The sequence below is a fragment of the Impatiens glandulifera genome, chromosome 1 (genome assembly GCF_907164915.1).
Source record: "Impatiens glandulifera chromosome 1, dImpGla2.1, whole genome shotgun sequence".
Lineage (NCBI taxonomy): Eukaryota > Viridiplantae > Streptophyta > Magnoliopsida > Ericales > Balsaminaceae > Impatiens > Impatiens glandulifera.
This window is the reverse complement of record NC_061862.1, coordinates 41,309,536-41,332,054: the sequence shown is the minus strand read 5'-3', so window position 1 is coordinate 41,332,054 and position 22,519 is coordinate 41,309,536. Positions and strand designations below refer to the sequence as shown.

Here is a 22,519-nt window from a genome sequence, read left to right as displayed (position 1 = left end):
GGGTTGGTCGTGGGGCGTAGGGATTAGGCGTGGGGGTTGGGCGTTGGGCGTGGAAGGTGGGCGTGGGGCGTGGGTTTGGGCGTGGGTCTTGGGCGTGGGGCGTAGGGCTTGGGCGTGGGGCGTAGGGCTTGGGCGTGGGGCGTGGGGAGTAGGCGTGGGGCGTGGGGAGTAGGCGTGGGGCTTGGGCGTGGGGGCTTGGGCGTTGGGCGTGGGGGCTTGGGCGTGGGGGCTTGGGCGTGGGGCGTTGGCGTGGTGATTGGGCGTGGGGCGTGGTGGTTGGGCGTGGGGCGTGGGCCTTTGGGCGTGGGGCGTGGGCCTTTGGGCGTGGGGCGTGGGGCGTGGGGCGTTGGGCGTGGGCCTTTGGGCGTGGGGCGTGGGCCTTTGGGCGTGGGGTTTGGGGCTTGGGCGTTGGGCGTGGGGGCTTGGGCGTGAGGGCTTGGGCGTGGGGCGTGGGGGTTGGGCGTTGGGCGTGGGCCTTGGGCGTCGGCGTGGTGGTTGGGCGTGGGGCGTGGGCCTTTGAGCGTGGGGCATGGGCGTGGGGCGTGGGCGTGGGCGTGGGCGTGGGCCTTGGGCGTGGGGCGTGGGCCTTGGGCGTGGGGCGTGGGCCTTGGGCGTGGGGCGTGGGCCTTTGGGCGTGGGGTTTGGGGCTTGGGGCAACTCATGTGGCGGTCGAGGCCATAACAGGGCAACATGCAAAGCAGTGATGCCTACAATATCTACTTCAAGACAACAAGTGTCACAACCGTCACAGTTGGCCCAACCTTCACAATTTTCATCTTTGCCACATTCTCTAGACAATATTTCTTTTGGTTAAATTGTATCTTTTTGTTAAATTGTATGTTTTTGCACCAACTGAATTAGTGACTATTCCATATGATGTTTTATATATATGTAGGTGGTAGTTTTGTCCAGGTGATATATGTGCAGGTGCCTTTTTTTTCTGTTGTAACAGATCTGATGTGCAGGTGCCCAAAGGCAATAAGTGGGGCGTGGGCCTTGGGCGTGGGGCGTGGGCCTTTGGGCGTGGGGCGTGGGGCGTGGGCGTGGGCCTTTGGGCGTGGGGCGTGGGCGTGGAATACGTAGTTGGTGAAGGATTATATCATGGAATACGTAGTTGGTGAAGGAAGTAATCCTTGGAATATTGTTGATATGATATATGTACCCTTGAATCTAAAGTAGAAGCACTGGGTCCTGTGCAAGATTCATCTACAAGATTGGTGCATATATGTATATGACTGCGAACAGAATATGTTCCCAAAGGATGAATATGACAAATTCTTGAAACCAATGTGTGTAATGGTGCCGTACTTGCTTGAACAGGGGTTCACCACGGGTGATAAACAAAGGTTTCCACAGATCAAATTGGATGCGATGCCATATTCCATAATACCACACCCAATAGTCCCAAAGACAACCAAAAGTGGGGACTATGGGGTTTTTACTATTATGCATTTGGAATACCTTACTGTCTCATTGGATATATCAAATGTGGTCACTGAAAATATAAATTTTTGGAGAAACAAATGGGCAGTAAGGTTATTCCATCAAATTGTACACCTTTGATCTAAATTCAATATAAATAGTTAATTTGTTTGCTTCAGATTTCATTCTAAAATTAGTTAATTATTGGTGTCTTTGTTAGATTCAAATGAATGAGATTTTACAGTAAATAATATGTATAACAAAACCTTAAATTAATTCAAGTAAATAATATGTAAAGCTCCAACGCCCAACCCCCACGCACCACGCCCCACGCCCACTCCCCACGCCCAACCACCACGCCCAAAGGCCCACGCCCAAAGGCCCACGCCCCACGCCCCACGCCCAAAGGCCCACGCCCCAGGCCCAACCACCACGCCCACGCCCCACGCCTAAAGGCCCACGCCCCACGCCCAAAGGCCCACGCCCCACGCCCAAGGCCCACGCCCCACGCCCAAGGCCCACGCCCCACGCCCAAGGCCCACGCCCAAAGGCCCACGCCCCACGCCCAAGGCCCACGCCCCACTTATTGCCTTTGGGCACCTGCACATCAGATCTGTTACAACAGAAAAAAGGCACCTGCACATATACCACCTAGACAAAACTACCACCTACATATATATAAAACATCATATGGAATAGTCACTAATTCAGTTGGTGCAAAAACATACAATTTAACAAAAAGGTACAATTTAACCAAAAGAAATATTGTCTAGAGAATGTGGCAAAGATGAAGATTGTGAAGGTTGGGCCAACTGTGACGGTTGTGACACTTGTTGTCTTGAAGTAGATGGTGCAGGCATCACTGCTTTGCATGTTGCCCTGTTATGGCCTCGACCGTCACATGAGTTGCCCCAAGCCCCAAACCCCACGCCCAAAGGCCCACGCCCCACGCCCAAGGCCCACGCCCCACGCCCAAGGTCCACGCCTCACGCCCAAGGTCCACGCCCCACGCCCAAGGCCCACGCCCCACGCCCAAAGGCCCACGCCCCACGCCCCACGCCCAACCACCACGCCCACGCCCAACGCCCAACCCCCACGCCCCACGCCCAAGCCCCCACGCCCAACGCCCAAGCCCCAAACCCCACGCCCAAAGGCCCACGCCCCACGCCCAAAGGCCCACGCCCATGCCCCACGCCCAACCACCACGCCCACGCCCAAGCCCCACGCCCAAGCCCCCACGCCCAAGCCCCCACGCCCAACGCCCAAGCCCCCACGCCCAAGCCCCACACCTACTCCCCACGCCCCACGCCCAACCCCCACGCCCCAGCCCTACGCCCCACGCCCAAGACCCACGCCCCACGCCCACCTTCCACGCCCAACGCCCAACCCCCACGCCTAATCCCTACGCCCCACGACCAACCCCCACGCCAAGCCCTAAACCTAAATTAAAACCCTAATGTTCACCACCCTAAAACCCTATACCATTCTTAGCATTCATAATAAGCAAAACATGCAAAACAAATATGCACAAACCATTCACAAACATTCTCAGTCTTTCAAACTATATCAATCTCAGCATTCTCAGCATTCTCAGAATTTCAAACAATAAACCTAAACTAAACTAAGATTATTTAAACAATAAACCTAAATAATAAACCTAAACTAACCTCAAATCGTTGGGCTAGAATCGTCCAAGGTTTGGCGATCGTCGTTGGCTGGAAGTTCGGCTTGGCGATCGACGAAGAGGCTGGCTGGAAGGGTTGGGCTTCTTGGCGAACGTCGGCGGATCTTGGCGTCGGAAAAACGGAAGCTGACGGGGAATAAGAACGGAAGGGAAGAAGACCTGGGGAGGGAGGTGACGGGAAAGAAGAACGGAAGGGAAGAAGGGAGTGCAACGGTCGGGGGAAAGGGAAAGGGGAAAGCGGGGGAAAAGAAAAGAAAAGAAAGAAAAAGAAAAAAAAAGAAAAAAAAAAGAAAAAACATAAAAAGGTTATTGAGGGTAAAATTGGAAAAATTTATAAAAAAAGGTTAAAAAACAAAAACTTAATTAGTAAGGTTAAAAATCAAAATACTCATATTTCTAGGGTCATATTATCAAATTTCCCTTTTAGAGGTTCCTTTCCATGTGGCCAGTGGTTTAGAGGTGTTATGGATTATGAAAAGACTGTTACTCATCTAACAGGTAATAAATGTTGCCACAACGCTGATAGATTCCTTCATTCAACACTTTTGGACAGGGGCGGAGCCACACATGGGCTAGGGTGGGCTCCAGCCCCACCTAAATTAAAATATTAAACTAAAATATTTTATATATATGTTTGATATAGGACTCTTAGCCCATTTGGCTAAGTATGTAAACTACCCTGCCTCACACTTTTAATATTATATTTTGAAACTAATTCTTAATTATTTTAATTTTATTTTAATATTTTATTTTATACTAACAATATTTTCTAATATAAATCATATAATAATATTATTTATTTTAAAATTAGAATTATATTATTTATTTTAAAATTATATTTATATAATAATTATACATTATTTTTTTTATTTTTTTCAATATAATTAATAATACAAATTATTAATATGGGTAAAATATAAAAATTAAAATAATAATAGTGTTTTATATTTCTTAATTTTAAACTATTTCAAAATTTTATAAGAAAATATAGATTAATATTAATAAACAAGTTAAAATAGTTACATTGGTTTGTTCGGTATTTAAATAAAGAATTTGATATCCCTTCTCAAGAACTTAACAAATCTCCTAAAATTGATGTTGATGTAAGTTCTCTTAAACTTGATCCAGCATCACATATTCCGATATGAAAATATCATTTTAATCAAAAGGATGAAATTAGACGAGCTTATATCAAGATGGGGTCATATCAACCTATTAAGGATTAGTACCCGTTGACCAAATTTGGAAATCAAAATCGACGGTTCAAAATATTGGTTTAAGAAATTTACTTGGTTAGAATACTTTACTTTGAAAGATGTTGCTTTTTGTTTCTCATGTTTCTTGTTTGAACATAAACAACCTTAAAACCTACATTTACAATAGATGAATTCAAATATTAAAAGTGAGTTAATGATGGGGATATATACTCTTTTGTTATGCATATATGATGTAATATTTCACCACATAATAGGGCAGTTGAATATCTTGATAATCTAATGAATATCCTTGTCATATTGACAAAGTACTGAATGCACAGTCTTCAGATTAAAAACAAAATAACAAATTACGGCTTACAACAACTATTGAAAGCACTCGGTGGCTCACTTTGCAAGCGTGTACATTGAGAGGGCATGACGAGTCTCCATCTTCTAATAATCGTGAAAATTTTATTGAAAAAAAACGGAGCATAGAAAGTTAAATCTGAGATGCAAGCTTGGAATCAGCCCCGGGTAATTTTTCATCCTAGCTCCGCCCCTGCTTTTGGATACTGTATTTCCTATGAGATTCTTCTTTATTGAGATGCTACTAACGAAATTCATCCATATTGGCTTCAAACCACATTATTATTTAGTGTCGTGTTGATACGAAATAGAGTCGGGGATTCAAAGGGTCAATCAAGCGACACTTTTGGATACTGTATTTCCTATGAGTTATCTTTCTTTGGTTGAAATTCAGAGAATATCTTTCTTTCTCTCATTTTGCCTGCTAAGACTTGCAAGAAACTGCTTCTAATATAAATGTATATCCTTTGTTAGATTCTTGAACAAATTTCCTGGTAGTGAAATTTCTTAAGGCTTCTAAATATGATTGCAGGTTCACATAGCCACCCATTATTGTTATTGATCATCTGGTTATCTATTTCACAAAGTGTATTTGCTCTGGAAATTAAACTTGAACTGAGACACATGTTGTCCTTATCTGAGCTGTCTAGTCCACCTGACAACGGGCTCTTTCAACCAATAGCTATATCCCCAGCTGTTATTCCACATAATCCATTTCCTGATCCAACGGAATCTTTACCACCCATGTACCCTACCTTGCCAACAACATACGATCCAGTCCTGACTGGCAAATGTCCTGTAAATCTCTCCGAACTTTCTAGCATCATGGACAAGACAGCATTAGATTGTGCTCGACCTTTCACAGCTTTTGTAGGAAATGTAATATGCTGTCCTCAGTTTGGTAGTTTATTGCGGATCTTCAAGGGATACTACAGCATCAAATCGAATGAGTTGGTTTTGAAAAATGCTACTGCTACTGATTGTTTTTCTGATATTGTTAGTATTCTAGCTAGTAGAAGGGCCAATAGTTCAATACCCACTCTCTGCTCAGCAAAACCATCCAATCTAACTGGCGAATCATGTCCAGTGAAGGAATTAAGCACTTTCGAAAAGACAGTTAATACCAGCACATTGTTGGAATCGTGCAGCAGTGTGGATCCGTTGAAAGAATGTTGTAGACCAATCTGTCAACCTGCAATTATGGAGGCTGCTTTAAAGCTGTCAGCAGTACAAACTCTTTCTGGCAGCAATGGAGATTTCTTTGGAGGACCTAACACTGTTAATGATTGTAAGGATGTGGTGTACTCATGGATTTCTCGGAAACTTTCTCTAGATGCTGCTAACAGTGCTTTTCGAATACTTTCTGCATGCAAAGTCAACAAAGGTATGAATATTAATCTTCAGCTGCAATAGCTTGGTGAATTCCTCTTTAGGTTGAAAGATATTTCCTCTTAAGTAGATTGGGCTGTTGTTACCAACCCATTTTCATGTTGATCATGATCTAAAATATATACATTTGTTATGTTTACCAAAATTCTTAAGTGATCCAACCAATATGAAGTCAATCTGCCCTACTTCCACGAGGTAACCTAGAAGTGATTGAAAGAGCTAGTAGGACTTTTTTATGGGGTTCTACCGAGGACAAAAAGTTACACTATATTAGATCATGATCAAGAAAACAATCTGGTCTTAATAAAAATAAGTATATCTTATACCAAACAAATTAAATAAATCAGTTTCAGTTTTAACTTTTAGCAATTTATCAATGTGATAGATTGCGATAAAATACTAGTTTCTAAATAGGCTTGAGATTGCATGAACATCTATTTCTGCTTATTATGTTACATTGAAATTTTATTGTTTAAATTAAATGCTCTCCTATTATACACTAAAAAACATAATCCAAAGGATCGCGAGCCTTGCCATTAAATGTTTTGTGGGATGTTTAAAAATATACTTCCATGATTTCGGAATTTCAGTTTGCCCTTTGAATCTTGAGAATCCATCAGAAGTGATTAAAGCATGCAAGAATGTAGCTGCACCGAGTCCTTCATGTTGTAGCTCGTTAAATTCTTATATAGGAAGGATACAAAAGCAAATGTTAATTACGAATAAGCAAGCGATAATTTGTTCAACTCTTCTTGGTTCCATTCTCCAAAAAGGTGGGGTCATAACAAATGTGTATGAACTTTGTGATGTTGATCTTAAAGATTTTAGTCTCCAAGGTACTCTCTCTTGTTGCTGTCTTAAATTGGCACTTTCTTTTTGCTGATATGCTTTTCTTGTTTCGTGTATCTGCCCGTTTGCAATGGAGCAGCATTTGAGCAAGGTTCACTTATTTTCTTTAGTGATTATTTTTTTTTTTGAGTAAAAAGTGGAATCTGTATTTTTTGATTGAATTGTATTTTGAAAATTCTGTACAGGGTGTTTGCTTCGCAGCTTGCCAGTGGATATGGTATACGACAATGTGACAGGTTTAGGTTTCTCATGCGACTTGAATGGCAATATTGTAGCTCCATGGCCTTCATCATCTTCTGTAACTTCCTTTTCTCTTTGTGCTCCCGGTAAAGACTACTTGAAACATCGACTATTTATTATCTTCCAAATTTTCTTTAGTATATATCCTTGTTCTTATTGAGAAATAAGAAAAAAAAAACTTCCTGTAGAAATGTCGCTGCCTGCATTACCAACTTCTGAGAATCTTGGTAACCCTGGTATGTTTTTGGCTGCTACTACTTCCTATAATTGTTTGTTTATTCTTTGTTCGATTCTATCTGAAGTAAAAGCTGATGTTTGTTTATACCACAATGATGCAGGATATCATAGTAGTTTTCGATTTGAATTCCTTGTACCACACATTCTTTCTTCGATTATTGTATTCAGTACTTTGTTATACTAAAAATGCTATATTTCAAGTTAGAAGAAGCGTTTCGAATCTATTCTATTTTGAGCATCTTTTCATGTACACTAGTTGGACTTGTTTCTTGATCTTATATTCCATTTATTATTATATATATATTATTTTATCTCACAATTGTGTTTCTCCAATTCCTTCCATTTGCTATGAAATTTGCTTGAAAAAACTCATTTGATGTTGTTTTATTAAAATATGATTTGGAAAAAAACTGGTTTTTTTTTATGAAAAGTGGTAGAGGATGGAGTTTTGGAGGGAAGATAAGAGAGAATGACTTTTATCGTGGAAAAAGTGGAAAAGATAAAGAGCAAAGAAAGAGAGAAAAATTCTTTTATTTTTTTCCATCATTCTCTCGTTCTTTCAATCATTTCTCTCTTTTTATTTATAGAGAACGAGGAGAAGGAAGAGAATTCTTTTTTTATATTTTAAGTTAATTAAATTGGGTCACATTATTATTTTATTTTATCATTTTTCATTACTTAAATATCCTTATTTTGTTTAATAATAAAATAATAAAAATATTTAAATTGGATAGTTTGATATTTTGTGTAACGAGTATAATGATTTGATAGATGAAAAAAAAAGACAGCTGTGTTTTGTTATTTTTAGATTTTATCCTATTTTTTTATAAATATTTTTTTTTATCATAATATTATTCTTTTAACATCAAATCACTTGTTTCATCAACTAAAATATTTTTTTTATTAAAAAAATAAAATACAAATAATATTATAATAATTTAACAAATTAAAAACCCAAATAATATTATAATAATTTAACAAATTAAAATCCCAAATAATCTTCTATTTCATTTCTACGATTTTCTTTAGATAAAATTAAAAAAATCTATAAAAAAAACTAATATGAAACAAGTCTATTTCCTCTAAACTTTTGTTTTTATTTACGAAGAAAAAAATATATTTTTTTGTTTTGAAAACGAGATATTTAAATTATTGACTTCAAATTATTCTTTGAGGATCTAATCAAATTTAAAAAGAAATTCTAATGTCATAAATATTATGCAAAAAGATTCATCATTTATCATTTATCATGTATTACAAATCCTTAAATATATAAGAAGAAAAGAGTAATGATAGAGAGTTTTGTTTGTCGGCTTGTTTATGTGGTCCCTTAACATCCGAATCCGAAGCCCTAAGTAGAAGCTGTTTGATATTTGCCCATCGATTTACGAATTTGTTTCTTTGTCCAAACTCCGTAGATCTCTAATCGAAAGTGGACGTCTTGAAGATTTCCCAGTCTTTAGCTTGTGAAAAGGTTTCAAATTCCGTAATCTCTCATCTAGGGTTTCGGTTAGATATTCTCTTTCTTTCTTTCTTTGAGCTCGATTTTATTCAGAGATGGATAAAGATAAGCCATCTAATCATGGCGGAAGTTTGTTACCTCCATCAGGGAGGTATTCTCTTCATTCATCTCATGGAACTGGTTATAGCGTCAAATCGGAGCTATCTCCATCTCCATCTTCTGCATTACCTCCTTTATCACGTAACGGTGTTTCAGACTCAGGTTTCAACCATGGAAAGTCTTTGGATGTTAAGCGCTTTAGTCATGATATTAGTCAAATGCCTGATAACCCACCAAAGAAATTGGGTCATAGACGTGCTCATTCAGAAATTCTTACCCTTCCAGATGATTTGAGTTTCGATTACGATCTTGGCATTGTTGGTGGATTTGAAGGGCCTTCTATGTCTGATGAGACTGATGAAGATATGTTGTCAATGTATCTTGAGTTGGATAAATTCAATTCTTCATCTGCAACATCATCAGGTATTCAAGCTGGTGAATCATCTTCTGCTATGGTGGATTGGCCATCTTTACCAACTCCAACCTCTTCTGCTATGGTGGATTGGCCATCTTTGTCAATTCCAATCTCTTCTGCTACTGCCACTGCCACTGCCTTCAATGAAAGGCCAAGGATTAGACATCAGCATAGCCAGTCTATGGATGGTCTAAGTACAATTAATCCAGAGATGCTCATGTCAAACACAGAAGAATCATCTGCAGCTGATGCCAAGAAAGCCATGTCTGCTACGAAGCTTGCCGAACTTGCTCTGGTGGATCCAAAGCGAGCTAAGAGGTAGTAGGATATGTAGTTCCGATGGTTTAACTTTATACAAAGATTGACCTAGCTGATGTGGCACTTTGCGCACCAAAGTAACAATATAATCAATTTAGGCCAACATCTCGATCTATAAGCTCTCTTTTGAATGTATCATCAAACCCTCCTAGGTAGTGTTTGATTCTGTTCTAACTTGTCTTTGTTTCAATTACAGGATCTGGGCAAATCGACAATCAGCTGCCAGATCCAAGGAAAGGAAGATGAGGTATATTGGTGAGCTTGAACGGAAAGTTCTAACCCTGCAAACAGAAGCAACTTCATTGTCTACTCAATTAACCCTGTTGCAAGTACGGAGATGATTTAGCACAACATAATCTCTTCCTTTCGTATTCTGTTTTGCTCTCAAGAAATTGCCACTATTTTATGTTCTTTTTTAAACCATTTTCTTGTTCTTCTAACTTTGACAGAGAGATACAAGTGGTCTGACTGTTGAAAACAATGAACTGAAACTTCGGTTACAGGCAAAGGAGCAACAAGTCCATTTGCAGGATGGTAAGTCTTACTATCCTTCAGTTTGTGATGATGTCTTTGTGACTACTTTGTTGAATGTACACATGATTTTAGTTTTCTTAAGTATATTGGTACAAACGTTTAACTGCGATTTTGGTCAAGGTGAACCAACTCAGAGAAATAGTTGTATTTTGGGCAGAATTAATTGGAATAATAGGATTGGCGAAAGTTTTAGATCTGTTTTGGAAGAATGCTTGGTTTGTGATAGGAGACAAAGCTTAGGATTTTGAAGGGTCAATCACACTAAGAGATCTGATCTACAATATTAGTATTAATAGATGATTATATTAACATTATAGTTTGTCTATCAATTAGGATTAGGGTTACTCTATGAAGTTACGTTATCATTTGATTTATGCAAAGAAATTATGAAAAGATGACATGCTTCTCACCTCTCTTTCTGGAATTGTTTAAACCCTAGAGTTTGAACCCTATCATTATATTATCAGTTTTTGATCAAATGGCAGGGAAACACCTTTTCTTCTTCTTTTCTATACGTTGATTTGGATCCAGATACATAAACAAAAAAGATTCAAACACAATTCTTCTTTTTTTGGAACCAATGGTTTTGTAAATTTAAGTTTCAACGCTTTCCCTCTCGAATTGGATACTCTTATTTTGAATGTCCTCAAATGTTCCAGTGTCGATAAAAGAATATTCTTTTTTCATCCTTATTCAGCTCTAAATGATGCAATAAAGGAGGAAATCCAGCACTTGAAAGTTGTAACAGGACAAGCTATTCAAAACGTTGGACCAATGACGAACTTTCCATTGTCTTTTGGATCTGGGCAGCAATTTTATGGCAACAGTCATGCTATGCACACTCATTTAACTGCCCAGAAATTTCAGCAACTCCAAATCCAATCACAGAAGCTGCAACAACAACAACAACAACAACAACATCATCATCATTTAAACCAGATTCAGCATCAGCAGCTTCAACCTCAAACAAGGGCCTCCTCGTCCTCTGTGCCTTCACCAGATCAAAAGGAATCTTCATTAGACGCAAAATCTTCATCATCTGTGAAGGAATAGATTCATGATATTATTATCAGTTTGTGTGTGTTCTTGGAGGTAATCCCGAATCCTCAGTTCAAATCACCTGTAAGATAGTCTTTGGCATCTATTCTTTTATGTATGAGACTATGTATTCTTCTTGTAGTAGGGCTTATGCAATATGTTACCTTATTTCAGAACATAGATGGAGATTGATTTATTCATTTGTAGACAAAAAAAAGTGGTTTTATTTGGATTTTGGTTGAAGGAGATATAATTTTATTCTATTTGTTGAACACTGTTCTTGATGTCTTACTAGAAATTCTGATGGATTTTGGTCATAAATTTATATATTGTTTGCTATAATTTTTTTGAAAATGTTTGAGAAAGTTTAAATTCACATCTTTTTAGTTATAATTTTGCACTTTACAAAGCCTAATAGTCTTCCAAAATTCATATAAAGTTTTAATCTCTTCTTACTTTATTTAGGGCTTTAATCTTTGCAAACCAAATACTTGATATCGCTATTATGGTGAATAAATTTTAAATAAAGAAAAATTGATGATTGGTTTTAGTATTTACTATTAGAAATGTTAGGGAATGTCAATAATAAAAAAAATAAAGTTGTTGACTAATGAAATGTTTCCCATTTAATTGGATTGAAATTTCTGAAAATTGTTTTTAATTTACTTTAGAATGACACTTTCCTTCTTATTCTATTATTTTAGTCCCTTATCATATTATTGTCGTATTCTATTATTTTTCTTTTATCACATTATTTATGGGTCATACAATGAATATGAATCTAATATATATATATATATATATATATATATATATATATATATATATATATATATATATATATATATATATATATATATATACTGCATTGCATGATATACAGTTAGTTACTTAAAAAAAAAAAAAAAAAAAAAAAGTTAAAATTGAATGTGATATTTTTTTTTGGTTTACCTCTAATAAAAAAAACTGATTTTAATGAATTTTCATATTATTTTAGTTTAATTTACTATAAAGTTTTTACAAACATAATCAATTATAAGGTACTATCGTGTCATAAACATTGCAAAAATAACCCTTCGCTCGCGTCATGTAATGACCCAGCGTGCCGCTTGACACAAAGGGTATTTTTCGTCCGGAAGAACGATTTTTACAAACTTTATTAAGCTCCGGTCATTTCCCAAAATAATATAATTATTAGTGTCATCTCGTCAAATTTTCCAAAATTATCTGTTTTTTTCCGGAAGAATGTAACAAAAAGGAATATGAGGATAAGATTAATTTATTAAAAAGTATTGGGGTCTATTAACAAAATCTATATTGTACAAGGATTTATTTTGTAATATTTTTCTCAAACCGCCTCCTCCATCTCCCTCCCCGCTACTTTTCTTCTCTCTCTCTTTGACGTCTCTAATCCGTGGATTTGTGGTTGTGGAGGTTATCTTTTCCAGCTGACGCGCTGAGCTATACAAAGGTACTTTCTCTCATAATCAATGGAAATATTCTCTACTAGATTTGATTTCGCAGTAGTTCACATTTTACAACTGATGAGCTGTTCATGCATCTTTGTCTCAATCAACCATTGAATTGCTCCATACTACTGTATCTCAATTACCTGATTGAATAATATAGCTTGTAATTAAGACGATTGACTATATCTTCAAGTGAGAATCTCGTAGCAGTTGCTTTTTGCTTGCGAGAGGTGTCAGTTAGTTCACCGACGAGATAGAGTAGATAACAAAGTAACTTTTGAGAATCTCCTTTTGTCATTTGTATTGGTTATGTCAATACTGCTGTTGACGTGAAATCATATTTAAAAACCTGAAATGATACCATTTATGTTGCTGATTATAGAATGAAATAGGTGATGAGTATAATAGGAAAGTATGATAGATAGTGCAATTTGTTTATGCATATGATCTACATTTTGATGCTTGACAAGTTTCAAGATAGAACTATCAAGTTGAAGAAATGTGAATTTATTGATAACTATGTCAATTTTGTCAGATTATAAATAAGAACGTAAGGTGATTATTGCCACCAATACTCCCCCCATGGAAGCAGTTGCAGGGCTAGAAGTTGCAATGAAGGTCTTGGAAAATTCTGTTTCTAGATCCAGATGGAGAATGAGGCCTGCTTCTAGAAATCGGCTTGAAATAGGTTATGACTCAATGAGAATCACTTGATTTCAGATTTCTGCAGCTTATTGTCGTCTACATAAACCTCCAAAATTTAACCGTACAAATATTCTTGACTATTTTCCTATGCATATTTAGGTAAAATGACACGGCAGTCTCTTGTATTACTTCACGAATCCTCTGTTTCTTTTATGCAAATTCATTAGGGAAAATATTTACCTGCAGTTTTATGTTTCTCTTATAAAGGGAGTCTTTCAACAAATGTGCATGTGCATATCTTTTAGTAGAAATAGGATATTTTGGATTTGCTATGGTTTTGAATGTTCATATTTGAAAATCTATGGGTTTTTTCTTGTTGCCAGATATACTGGCTTTGCTCACAGGGATGAGGGCAGTAATAATGGTGGACTATGGTGGGAAAATGCCTGAACTGCAACAACATCTGTGTGATGTTCTCAAACTAAGCCAGCAGGTCTGTTGATGACTTGGACTCATTACAGTTTGTTGTAGAATGGTGCATATTTTTAAGATTCTGACTTAGTGCGCACTAAATTGATGCAAAATAATAAAATTCAAATCAACAAAACCCTTCATAGTTGTACCTACAAATAGCTTATATGAGCCTTTGTGACTTTGTGGCCCTTTCTGGAAGCAATGTCTCACCATGAATGCTACTACAATTTATTTGACATTTACATGTGTCAACAGTCAAACCCAGTCATAGTAGCAGTTGCAATCCCAACAATCGTTTCTTTCAAATAGGTATTTTGATGATGCAAAGCAATTAACTCTACAGATACCTTCATACTACTACTTAGGACTCAACTGTCCCAGATTCATGCAAAGACCTTAGATATCGTCACGCCTCAGGTACCTCTTTCAAAGCTCTTAATAGCTTATCTTGCATCTACCGTTGGCCTCTTCCAGTAACAGTCACTGGCATTCTTCTTTTTACTGAGTCAAAATTCGTAATCTATACTTTGCTACTTTTTGGCCTTCTCATGTTCTTTACACTTGACTTGACTATTCTTTATGAAGCAACATAATAGAGTGGGACATCCAACCGAATGGCAACTCATCCAAATTTTCCTTGGCCGAATTCATAGGTGATTAATTAAGGCCTTAAGTTTTCCCTTCTTCAAGGCCTAAAGAACTTAAAATAAAATCATAAATGGATGTTATTAGGTTTTAAATATTCCTTTCCTTTATCTTTTCCATTCCTGATTTAATCTATTATAACCTTTCAGTTATCCAAAAGTTGGGCCTTGCCTCTTGTGTTTAGGTTTTGATAATCTATGTTATTTTGACTGTTAATTCTTGTTGGAATGGCAATGACTGATTAATAATCATTGAGCACAGTTTTCAGGATGACATCCTCTCTCCATTCTCTACCCGTTATCCAAAGTGCTACAGATATTGTATCTTTAGAAACAAATAGGTTAACTGAATTGTCTTGCAGGAATCACCCATCTTTAAACAACTTTCTGTCATGGTTATAGAAGACATGATCTACTTGATACATCTTCAAGGCCTTGCAGAATTTGCCAGAACCAGCTTAGAATCAGAACTACTTTTTGTGGACATTGAAAACAATCCTCCTCAGGTTAACCAAAAAGAGGCCTGCCATTTTGCACGTACTTTTTTCTTAGTAAAAGATTTCATTCATCACATTTACTGATTTACATGTTACAGATGATATCCCTAGCTGCGAAAAACACAATGATTATGGAGCTTATATCTGTTCAGAAGTTCTTTGCTACTACATTTCCTGTTAATGAAGAAACCAACGAAGTCTTGCCACCACCTCAAAGGACTGATTCAACAGCAAATCCCAGTTCCTCTGATTTTATCGATCTGAGCAGCTGCCTTCAAGAGACTGAGATCACAATACCAACACTAAATGGGTAACCCCCTGTTTTTACTCACCCATACTTTATTCTTGTTGACATCATTCTTTGATCTCTGGCTACTTTCAAGTCCAAATGTAACTATGTTTTTAGAACTCCAGTTATAGGAAGTTGCCTTGCGTTGTCTATGAACAGTATCTTATTGGAAGATGCCAAAAGACATTCTTTGTTTTTTTTACATCATCTCAAACATATTCTAGTTATTGCCTTCCACAGCTAGCTTAATTCTCAGATGATAGAGGATCACATTTGTCTCTTTCTTTCTCTTTCTTGAAGCTTTTGTATATAGTGATAATGATAGAACACATAGTCTCCTGACTTATAGTTAGCTGGTATTTGTTACAGATGGCTGCTTGGTTATCCAGTAGTGTACTTGTTCAGCAAGGATCATATAGCAGATGCAGTATATAATCTTTCCACCATATCTCTTCATCTCTACAAATTTCTGATCCACAGGTTTGTTCCATATTTAGGACAATGTTTTTTAAGCTTCCGTGTTTTTTAAATGATGAAAAACGGCATTATTGATGCACATGTTTGTTCTGATTGTGACATGCATCATGTTTTCTAGGACTGGTGCCTTTGACAAGGGTCGTCAGCTGGAAGAGTTGACAAGGTGAGGTTCTTCGTCATTTCTCACTGAAAGTACCTTGATTAGTTGATTGAAATGAGAATAATGACGGTGTGATGTTATGTTAGCCTCCCTCAGAGAAAAAACCCTTGTCTAAAAAAGAATAATAATTTGCTATCTCTTGACAAATATTTTTTTCAGCTTTTCAGTGCCTTATGACCTGAGCCTGGAGGGGCATAACGAACCATGGGCAAAGAAATTTCTGGCATCTATGGAGGAAAAACAGGAAAACTACAAGCAAGTCTTTAGCTCTCTGCATATGGAGGTTAGTAGTTGTTATCCACAATCCATTGCATTGTGAGGACTAATTATCTAAAAATACTGGAAAACATTGTATTGATTTGCCAAAACTGCATGTCCCTTTACATTTATTCTAAACTTTTCTCATTAGTAATTATGATATGAGAAAATGCCTTGTTTTGGTAATTGAGTAATCTCATAAAACTAATCTTGAAATTGGAAAACTCCAAGACTCTGCAGTAGGGCAATCTTAAGAGCAAGTCAGTTAGAAGGGTATGTCTTTGAGATTTCCTTTTGAGCAAGATCTGGTAGGTTAGTTGATATGTTATCTTGTGGGTAATACCACTTCCAAGCATATGGTGTGCTTGGTAGAATTTTATATGTTGGGATGTATATAATTGGAATTAGAATTTATAAGAATTCAGTTTCTTAAGCTTGGAAGTTTGGTAGAAAGTAGCCAATTTGGTGAAATAATAGTAGTCAATTCACCTAGCCTGAGGTCACATGTTTGGTGAATAATTCACCTTACCTGAGGTCACAAGTTTGGTGAATAAAATAGCTACTTTTGTTATGACTTCCAAATCTTATTTATATGGGTACATTTGTATTCAGTACTAGTTAATTGCTAGTAAATAAATTATTTATTCATATATTACATCTCCTAAATAATAAGATGGATGAAAATAAAAAATTATAATTCTTTCAGTCTTAATTAACAAACATAACATTGGTTTCCACCAACAATCCCAATGTTATTTGTTGGGATTGGATCCACAATCCTTTTATCCATCTTCTCATCAAATATATCATTCAAATCATCAACACAGTTATCTATATTTTTTTCTAAAATAAACTTTTTCATTATAAATCATTACCTATTAATTCTTTTCACTCAAATAATTCATTTTTTCATAACTCAAACATGAACAAAGTTATGAATTATTTAAAAAACCCAAATCCAAGCAAAGCAGGTTAAATAAAGCTCAAGAGCAAACACAATGACAACTTTAGTTTGGTAGAAATTCAAACATATGTACACTACATATTCAGCAAAAATTTCAGAAAGAAGCAAACTTTTATTATTTATTAATAGAAGCTCAAAGTTGTTATTATCACAAAAGGGCATTGATAATCTCAGAAAACAGAAGAAAATTTGGATAGAGAATATCATCTAACTAACATCTAAGAAGAAACACAATTAAAAGCTTAATTGATATTTTTTTTGTTTAAAAAAGTCTTGTGAAAAGAAAGATATCATGCAAAAGCACTCTATGCACCGTTAATAAGAGAAAGGACTTCAGCTTCATTAGGAAGAGCAGGAATTGCTCCTTTCTTGGTGGTAGTAATGGCTCCACAGGCATTAGCAAACTTGATCGCCTGCTTCAACTTTGCCTCATCCTGCAACATAGAATGTATATCAATTTGAGATCCTTTTTTACATTTAATTGTTATAAACACTTTTTTCAGTTTGAAAACAGTGAGGAAAAAACAAACCTCGAGAATAGATAGGTCGGCAACAATCTTGCATAACATAGCTCCAATAAATGAGTCACCAGCACCGGTTGTATCAATAGCTTTGACATGAAATGCATCCACAGATCCCTTGAAACCCTATGAAAGATTGGAAGAACATTTTTATATATATACATTTTAGAGTTAATTATCATAATAATATATTAGTATTAGTAGAAATAGTTATATACCTTAGTGTAATAATTGCAACCCTTTTCACCAAGGGTTACAAGTAGGAGCTTTAAGTTTGGATGCCACAAGGACATTGCAGATTCGTCATCAATCTTATTGCTTCCAGTAAGAAACTCCAACTCGACATCACTAACCTTAATGATATCCGCCTTGTCCCAAATGCTCTTGATCTTTTCACGAGCTTCCTCCGCCGAAGGCCACAGAGGTAGCCTTAGGTTAGGGTCATAAGACATAAGAGCTCCGGCTGCCTTTGCAACCTCCATAGCCTTCATATGTGCAGATCTACATGGCTCCACAATCAAGCTTATCGATCCATAATGAAATACTTTAGCCTGTTGTTGTAACAGCCCATATTCAAAACATCAAAATAAATAAAACCAAATAATAGAATTTTCATTTCAATAATTTGACAAATATCTTAGTTATGACAATGACACCATTGTCAATAGTTTGTTTGATGACAAACAAGAAGTAACTTTCTTGTGACCCCATTTCTGAAACTAAAGCAGAAAATCACAAGCAGAGCTTTCTGCTTATCTTTACTAACAAACAAGAAATCGAGTATATTCTTGTGAGAGTTTCAAATTCACAAGAATTACTTGATTAATCAGCATATGACGTGGAAGAAGGTTGAAGATGATAATAAGATACGATACTAATTAGTCACACCACGCGCGCTTGCCATCGCGTGTGTGTGTGTGATTGAAGTGAGATTCCAGATCTAGATTTGAAAAAGAAAGAACACTTACGGATCTAAGAAGGTCCAGATTCAATTCTTCCGGGGTAAGAAGCATGTCGGCGCTAGGGTTCCGGTAAAACATGAACTCGCGATCGCCGTCGGCCTTTAAGGTGACGAAAGCTAGCGCAGTCCTTGCTCCCTTATCGAATAAGATACCATCGCCGTTTACGTTGTTCTCTTTCAAGATCCCGGCAAGCATTTGTCCGAATTCATCGTCACCTAACTTTCCGACGAAAGCCGCCTTACCTCCAAGCCTGGACACGGCAATCGCGACGTTGGCCGGAGCGCCGCCAGGAGCTTTGAGGAATCCGGGCGCCTCCGCAAGAGATACGCCGGAAACCGTTGGGACGAAATCGATCAGCATCTCGCCGAAGCTCACGATCAGATCGCCGCTAGCCATTGAAATGAATAATAATCAAACAAGAAAAATAAAGATTTGAATAATCTTGGATTTGGTTTAGTAGAGAGAGAGGAGTATTAGAACAAGTTTACAGGAAGGAGGAGTGTCATATATATATATATATATAAATATAGATAGATATAGAGAGAGAAATGTGTAATTGGTGTAGAGAGAGAAACGGGGGAATCGACGACATAAAACGATGGACTTTCTGTTGGTTGGTGAAAACTATCTATCGTTGTATTTAATTCCGGAAAATTAATATTATCCATACAACTATTTTTATTTATTTTTAGCCTTTTTTTATCTCATTTTCACCATTTATTAATTATTATTATACTTAAATTGTTGACTCAATTGTTATTATTTCAGATTATATAGTAAATTATGTCAATCTTTATATTCTTCTTTTGACACGTATATAAATGGGATAAATAGAAATATATATAGATATATAGATATATAGATATATAGATATAGATATAAAATGAACACGAGATCTGTGGTATGTAAATGATGTATTTTATATAAATACATGATAAATTAATTAAAAATAAAAATACATCTAGTTTTGAACAAAGTATATATATTTGTAATTTTAGTATGAGATAATGATTATTATTTTATTAAAATCATAATTTAAGAAAATTGTTTAAAATCTCAAAACTTATTAAAACTGTTTTAATTAACACTAGTTTTGACTTTTGAATAAGATAATGATTTTAATTTTTTATATAATGGATAAATGGTAGATTTTATGTCCTATTATGCATAAGGAACTAAATTAGTTTAAATTTAAATCAATTTATTTAATGTTAAATTTTAATATTTTTTAAATTTTATTTTTACTGTTAAAAGTTATTTATAATATAAGAAAGGGTCTTTATTTTCATTTAAGTCAAAGTCTTCATTTTTTTATTCTTATCCATTTAATAAACTATTTGTTTTTTAAAATTTTCTTTCAACACCTTTATTGTTATATTATTTTTCTTAATTTCATTCTATTTAATAGAAATCACTTAAAATAAATTTTAACAGTTTAATTCAAATAGTTTTAAGTAAATTTTCACAAAAAAGTAAAGGAAAAAAGCTCAATTAGACGTATGTACTTGTACAACTAGCTCATTTAGACGTATGTACTAATAAAAGGTCATTTAAACCTATGTACTATCAAAAATTGACTCATTTAGCCTCTTTTAATAACCATAGTTAACTTTTATTTTTAAATTTATATATTTATTAATTAAATATTAATAAATTTTCTCTCTCCTTTTTTTTCATTAATTAAACTAGATAATTTATTTTATTCTTAATTTTTTTTATTATTTTAATATTAATTTCTCTTTTACATTTCATCTTCTTTTTTTATTAGTTTTTATTTCTCATATTTCTTAAATTCTCATTTTTTTAAAAAAAATTTAATAACTTATTTATGAATTTTATGTTTTACTTGTAATATTTTTTTGAAGGGTTTTATCTTATTTAATTTAATATAATAAAAATGAAAAAGGTTTTTTTTTTCTTATTTAGTTTAATATAAATAAAAATGAAATTAATAATTTGTTATTTAATTTTTATTTACGGACTTATATTAGTAGTAAAAGAATTGTTTTGTCTAATATTTGATTATTACTCTTTTAGTATTTGATGAATGAGTTTTTATTATTATTCAATTCTTAATTCTTAATTAATTTATTTTTGTGTTGAAGAATTTTTATTGTTGAAAGAATTTTCATTGTTATATTCAATTATTGGGATCAAACAATTTTAAAATAATTAATAATTAATGTGAATATAAAAAATATATATAAAAAAAAAAAGAAATATAAAGTTAAAATAATTAATTATGAATGCTCATATATAAAATAAAATTAAAACAATCAATCATAAATACTCATATAAAAATAATAAAAAATTATAAAAAAGGATAAAAATAGAGGGTTCATTTATTAGTAATAAATGAAATAATAAATGAAAAGGGAAGAGAGAGAAAATATATTAATATTTAATTAATAAATATATAAATTTAAAAATAAAAGTTAACCATAGTTACTAAAAGAGGCTAAATGAGCCAATTTTTGATAGTACGTACGTTTAAATAACCTTTTATTAGTACATACGTTTAAGTGAGCTAGTTGTACAAGTACGTACGTCTAAGTGAGCTTTTTTCCAAAAGTAAATATATATATTTTTTTAAACGAGGAGTGTGAAAAATTGGTGGTATGACGTGATATTATGTCTTGAATGGAAAAAGTGAAAAAAGAGGAAATATAATTATTTTCAACCAGATTACATGTTTATCCTCTTCACCTTCCTTTTTCAAAATTTTATCCATATTATTTATCTTTTAAAATAAAGCGGGTCAATAGAATAAGAGAAAATTTTCAGAAAATATAATCATTATATATTTTTATATTTTTCTTCACACTATTAAAAGTCAAAGTGATTGTTTTGATTCACATATTTTATTAGTATATTTTCTTATAAATCTAATTAATTTAAATCATGTCAATTATTTTGAATTTAAAACATATATGTATCAAACAGTTGTAACTAAATCCGAAGATTATTCAAAAATATAGTAAATGGAAATATTATTGATTAAAATTTATTCAATTTTAAGTAAATTGAATTTCAAACTAGGCCTTATTTAAAGGAGCCGCCTATAATAAATATCTAAATAAAAAACGGATTTTTATATTATCAGACTATTTATTTATTTATAATATTTTGGTGAGTGGGTCGATTTCACAAAAAAAAAAAAATTAAAATGGAGCAAGTTGATTTATTTTTATAAATTTTGTTGCTAATGAAACCTTCTACTTTATTTTTTTTTTGTAATCATGATTTTATAAATTATTTATTTGTTACTTGTATAAAAAAATTATAGTAATTTACAAAATAATTGAGAAAAATATATAAGGTAATTTGTACATAAATTAAAATAGGAAAAAAAATAAATTCAAATTTGATGATTCTAAAATCAATTTGGATCTTGATTGATAAATTGAATTTTTTTCCAACAAAAGAAAATGATTTTAATAACAAACAAAGCAAGATATCTCATTATTCCGTAGCTTTCATTCCAATATTCCATTTTCGTAATTTGGTAAGTGATAATTATGGTGCAATGAGATATTGAATACGACTTATTGCACACACACCATTAAAATAATTAGTGTAGAAATAGACTATTTCAAATAAATAAATAAATTGACTATATATAAGAATTATATCTATAATTAATCTTTGTTTAGGATTGTGTTGAAGGATGGAAGAAAAAACATAGTGGATTGTTTTTATTTATTTATTAATATTATAACTTATTATTAAATACATTTTAAATTTAATTATTTATATTTTTATATCTATATTTACATAATTAAATCATTATTTTTATTTAATATGATATATTATTAATATAATTATTGTCATAACTTCAATTTTATTTAATTTCTCATCTTTTATATTTTATATTTTATTTTCTAATATTTGTAAAATTTTAAATATTATA

At 34.4% G+C, this 22,519-nt stretch overlaps 4 protein-coding genes across 5 annotated transcripts; 3 read left to right on the top strand and 1 right to left on the bottom strand.

The window, feature by feature from the left end:
• Positions 1-3,526: 3,526 nt before the first annotated feature.
• Positions 3,527-7,689, top strand: LOC124920302 (uncharacterized GPI-anchored protein At1g61900-like). The gene is made up of 7 exons (XM_047460763.1): positions 3,527-3,604; positions 5,201-6,052; positions 6,648-6,893; positions 6,986-6,997; positions 7,092-7,232; positions 7,335-7,382; positions 7,485-7,689. The coding sequence occupies exons 1-7, from the start codon at positions 3,571-3,573 to the stop codon at positions 7,565-7,567; spliced, it is 1,416 nt and encodes a 471-aa protein (XP_047316719.1). The 5' UTR covers positions 3,527-3,570; the 3' UTR covers positions 7,568-7,689.
• A 1,067-nt stretch (positions 7,690-8,756) lies between these two features.
• LOC124922473 (probable transcription factor PosF21) lies at positions 8,757-11,521 on the top strand. The gene is made up of 4 exons (XM_047463204.1): positions 8,757-9,677; positions 9,874-10,006; positions 10,127-10,211; positions 10,909-11,521. Exons 1-4 carry the CDS (start codon positions 8,941-8,943, stop codon positions 11,262-11,264), a joined length of 1,311 nt encoding a protein of 436 aa, XP_047319160.1. The 5' UTR covers positions 8,757-8,940; the 3' UTR covers positions 11,265-11,521.
• A 1,658-nt stretch (positions 11,522-13,179) lies between these two features.
• LOC124920645 lies at positions 13,180-16,316 on the top strand. Of its 2 annotated transcripts, none has more exons than XM_047461180.1 (7): positions 13,180-13,406; positions 13,747-13,856; positions 14,844-14,987; positions 15,077-15,288; positions 15,637-15,747; positions 15,863-15,907; positions 16,064-16,316. In XM_047461180.1, exons 1-7 carry the CDS (start codon positions 13,301-13,303, stop codon positions 16,221-16,223), a joined length of 888 nt encoding a protein of 295 aa, XP_047317136.1. In that variant the 5' UTR covers positions 13,180-13,300; the 3' UTR covers positions 16,224-16,316. The 2 variants fall into 2 exon arrangements, with proteins under 2 accessions (XP_047317136.1, XP_047317137.1); XM_047461181.1 differs by having other exon boundaries at positions 13,263-13,377.
• A 904-nt stretch (positions 16,317-17,220) lies between these two features.
• On the bottom strand, positions 17,221-19,165 carry LOC124922471 (fructokinase-2). Its single transcript, XM_047463199.1, has 4 exons — positions 18,616-19,165; positions 17,866-18,198; positions 17,657-17,773; positions 17,221-17,560 (listed from the first exon to the last, which is right to left on the bottom strand). Exons 1-4 carry the CDS (start codon positions 19,003-19,005, stop codon positions 17,432-17,434), a joined length of 969 nt encoding a protein of 322 aa, XP_047319155.1. The 5' UTR covers positions 19,006-19,165; the 3' UTR covers positions 17,221-17,431.
• Between the last annotated feature and the right edge of the window lie 3,354 nt (positions 19,166-22,519).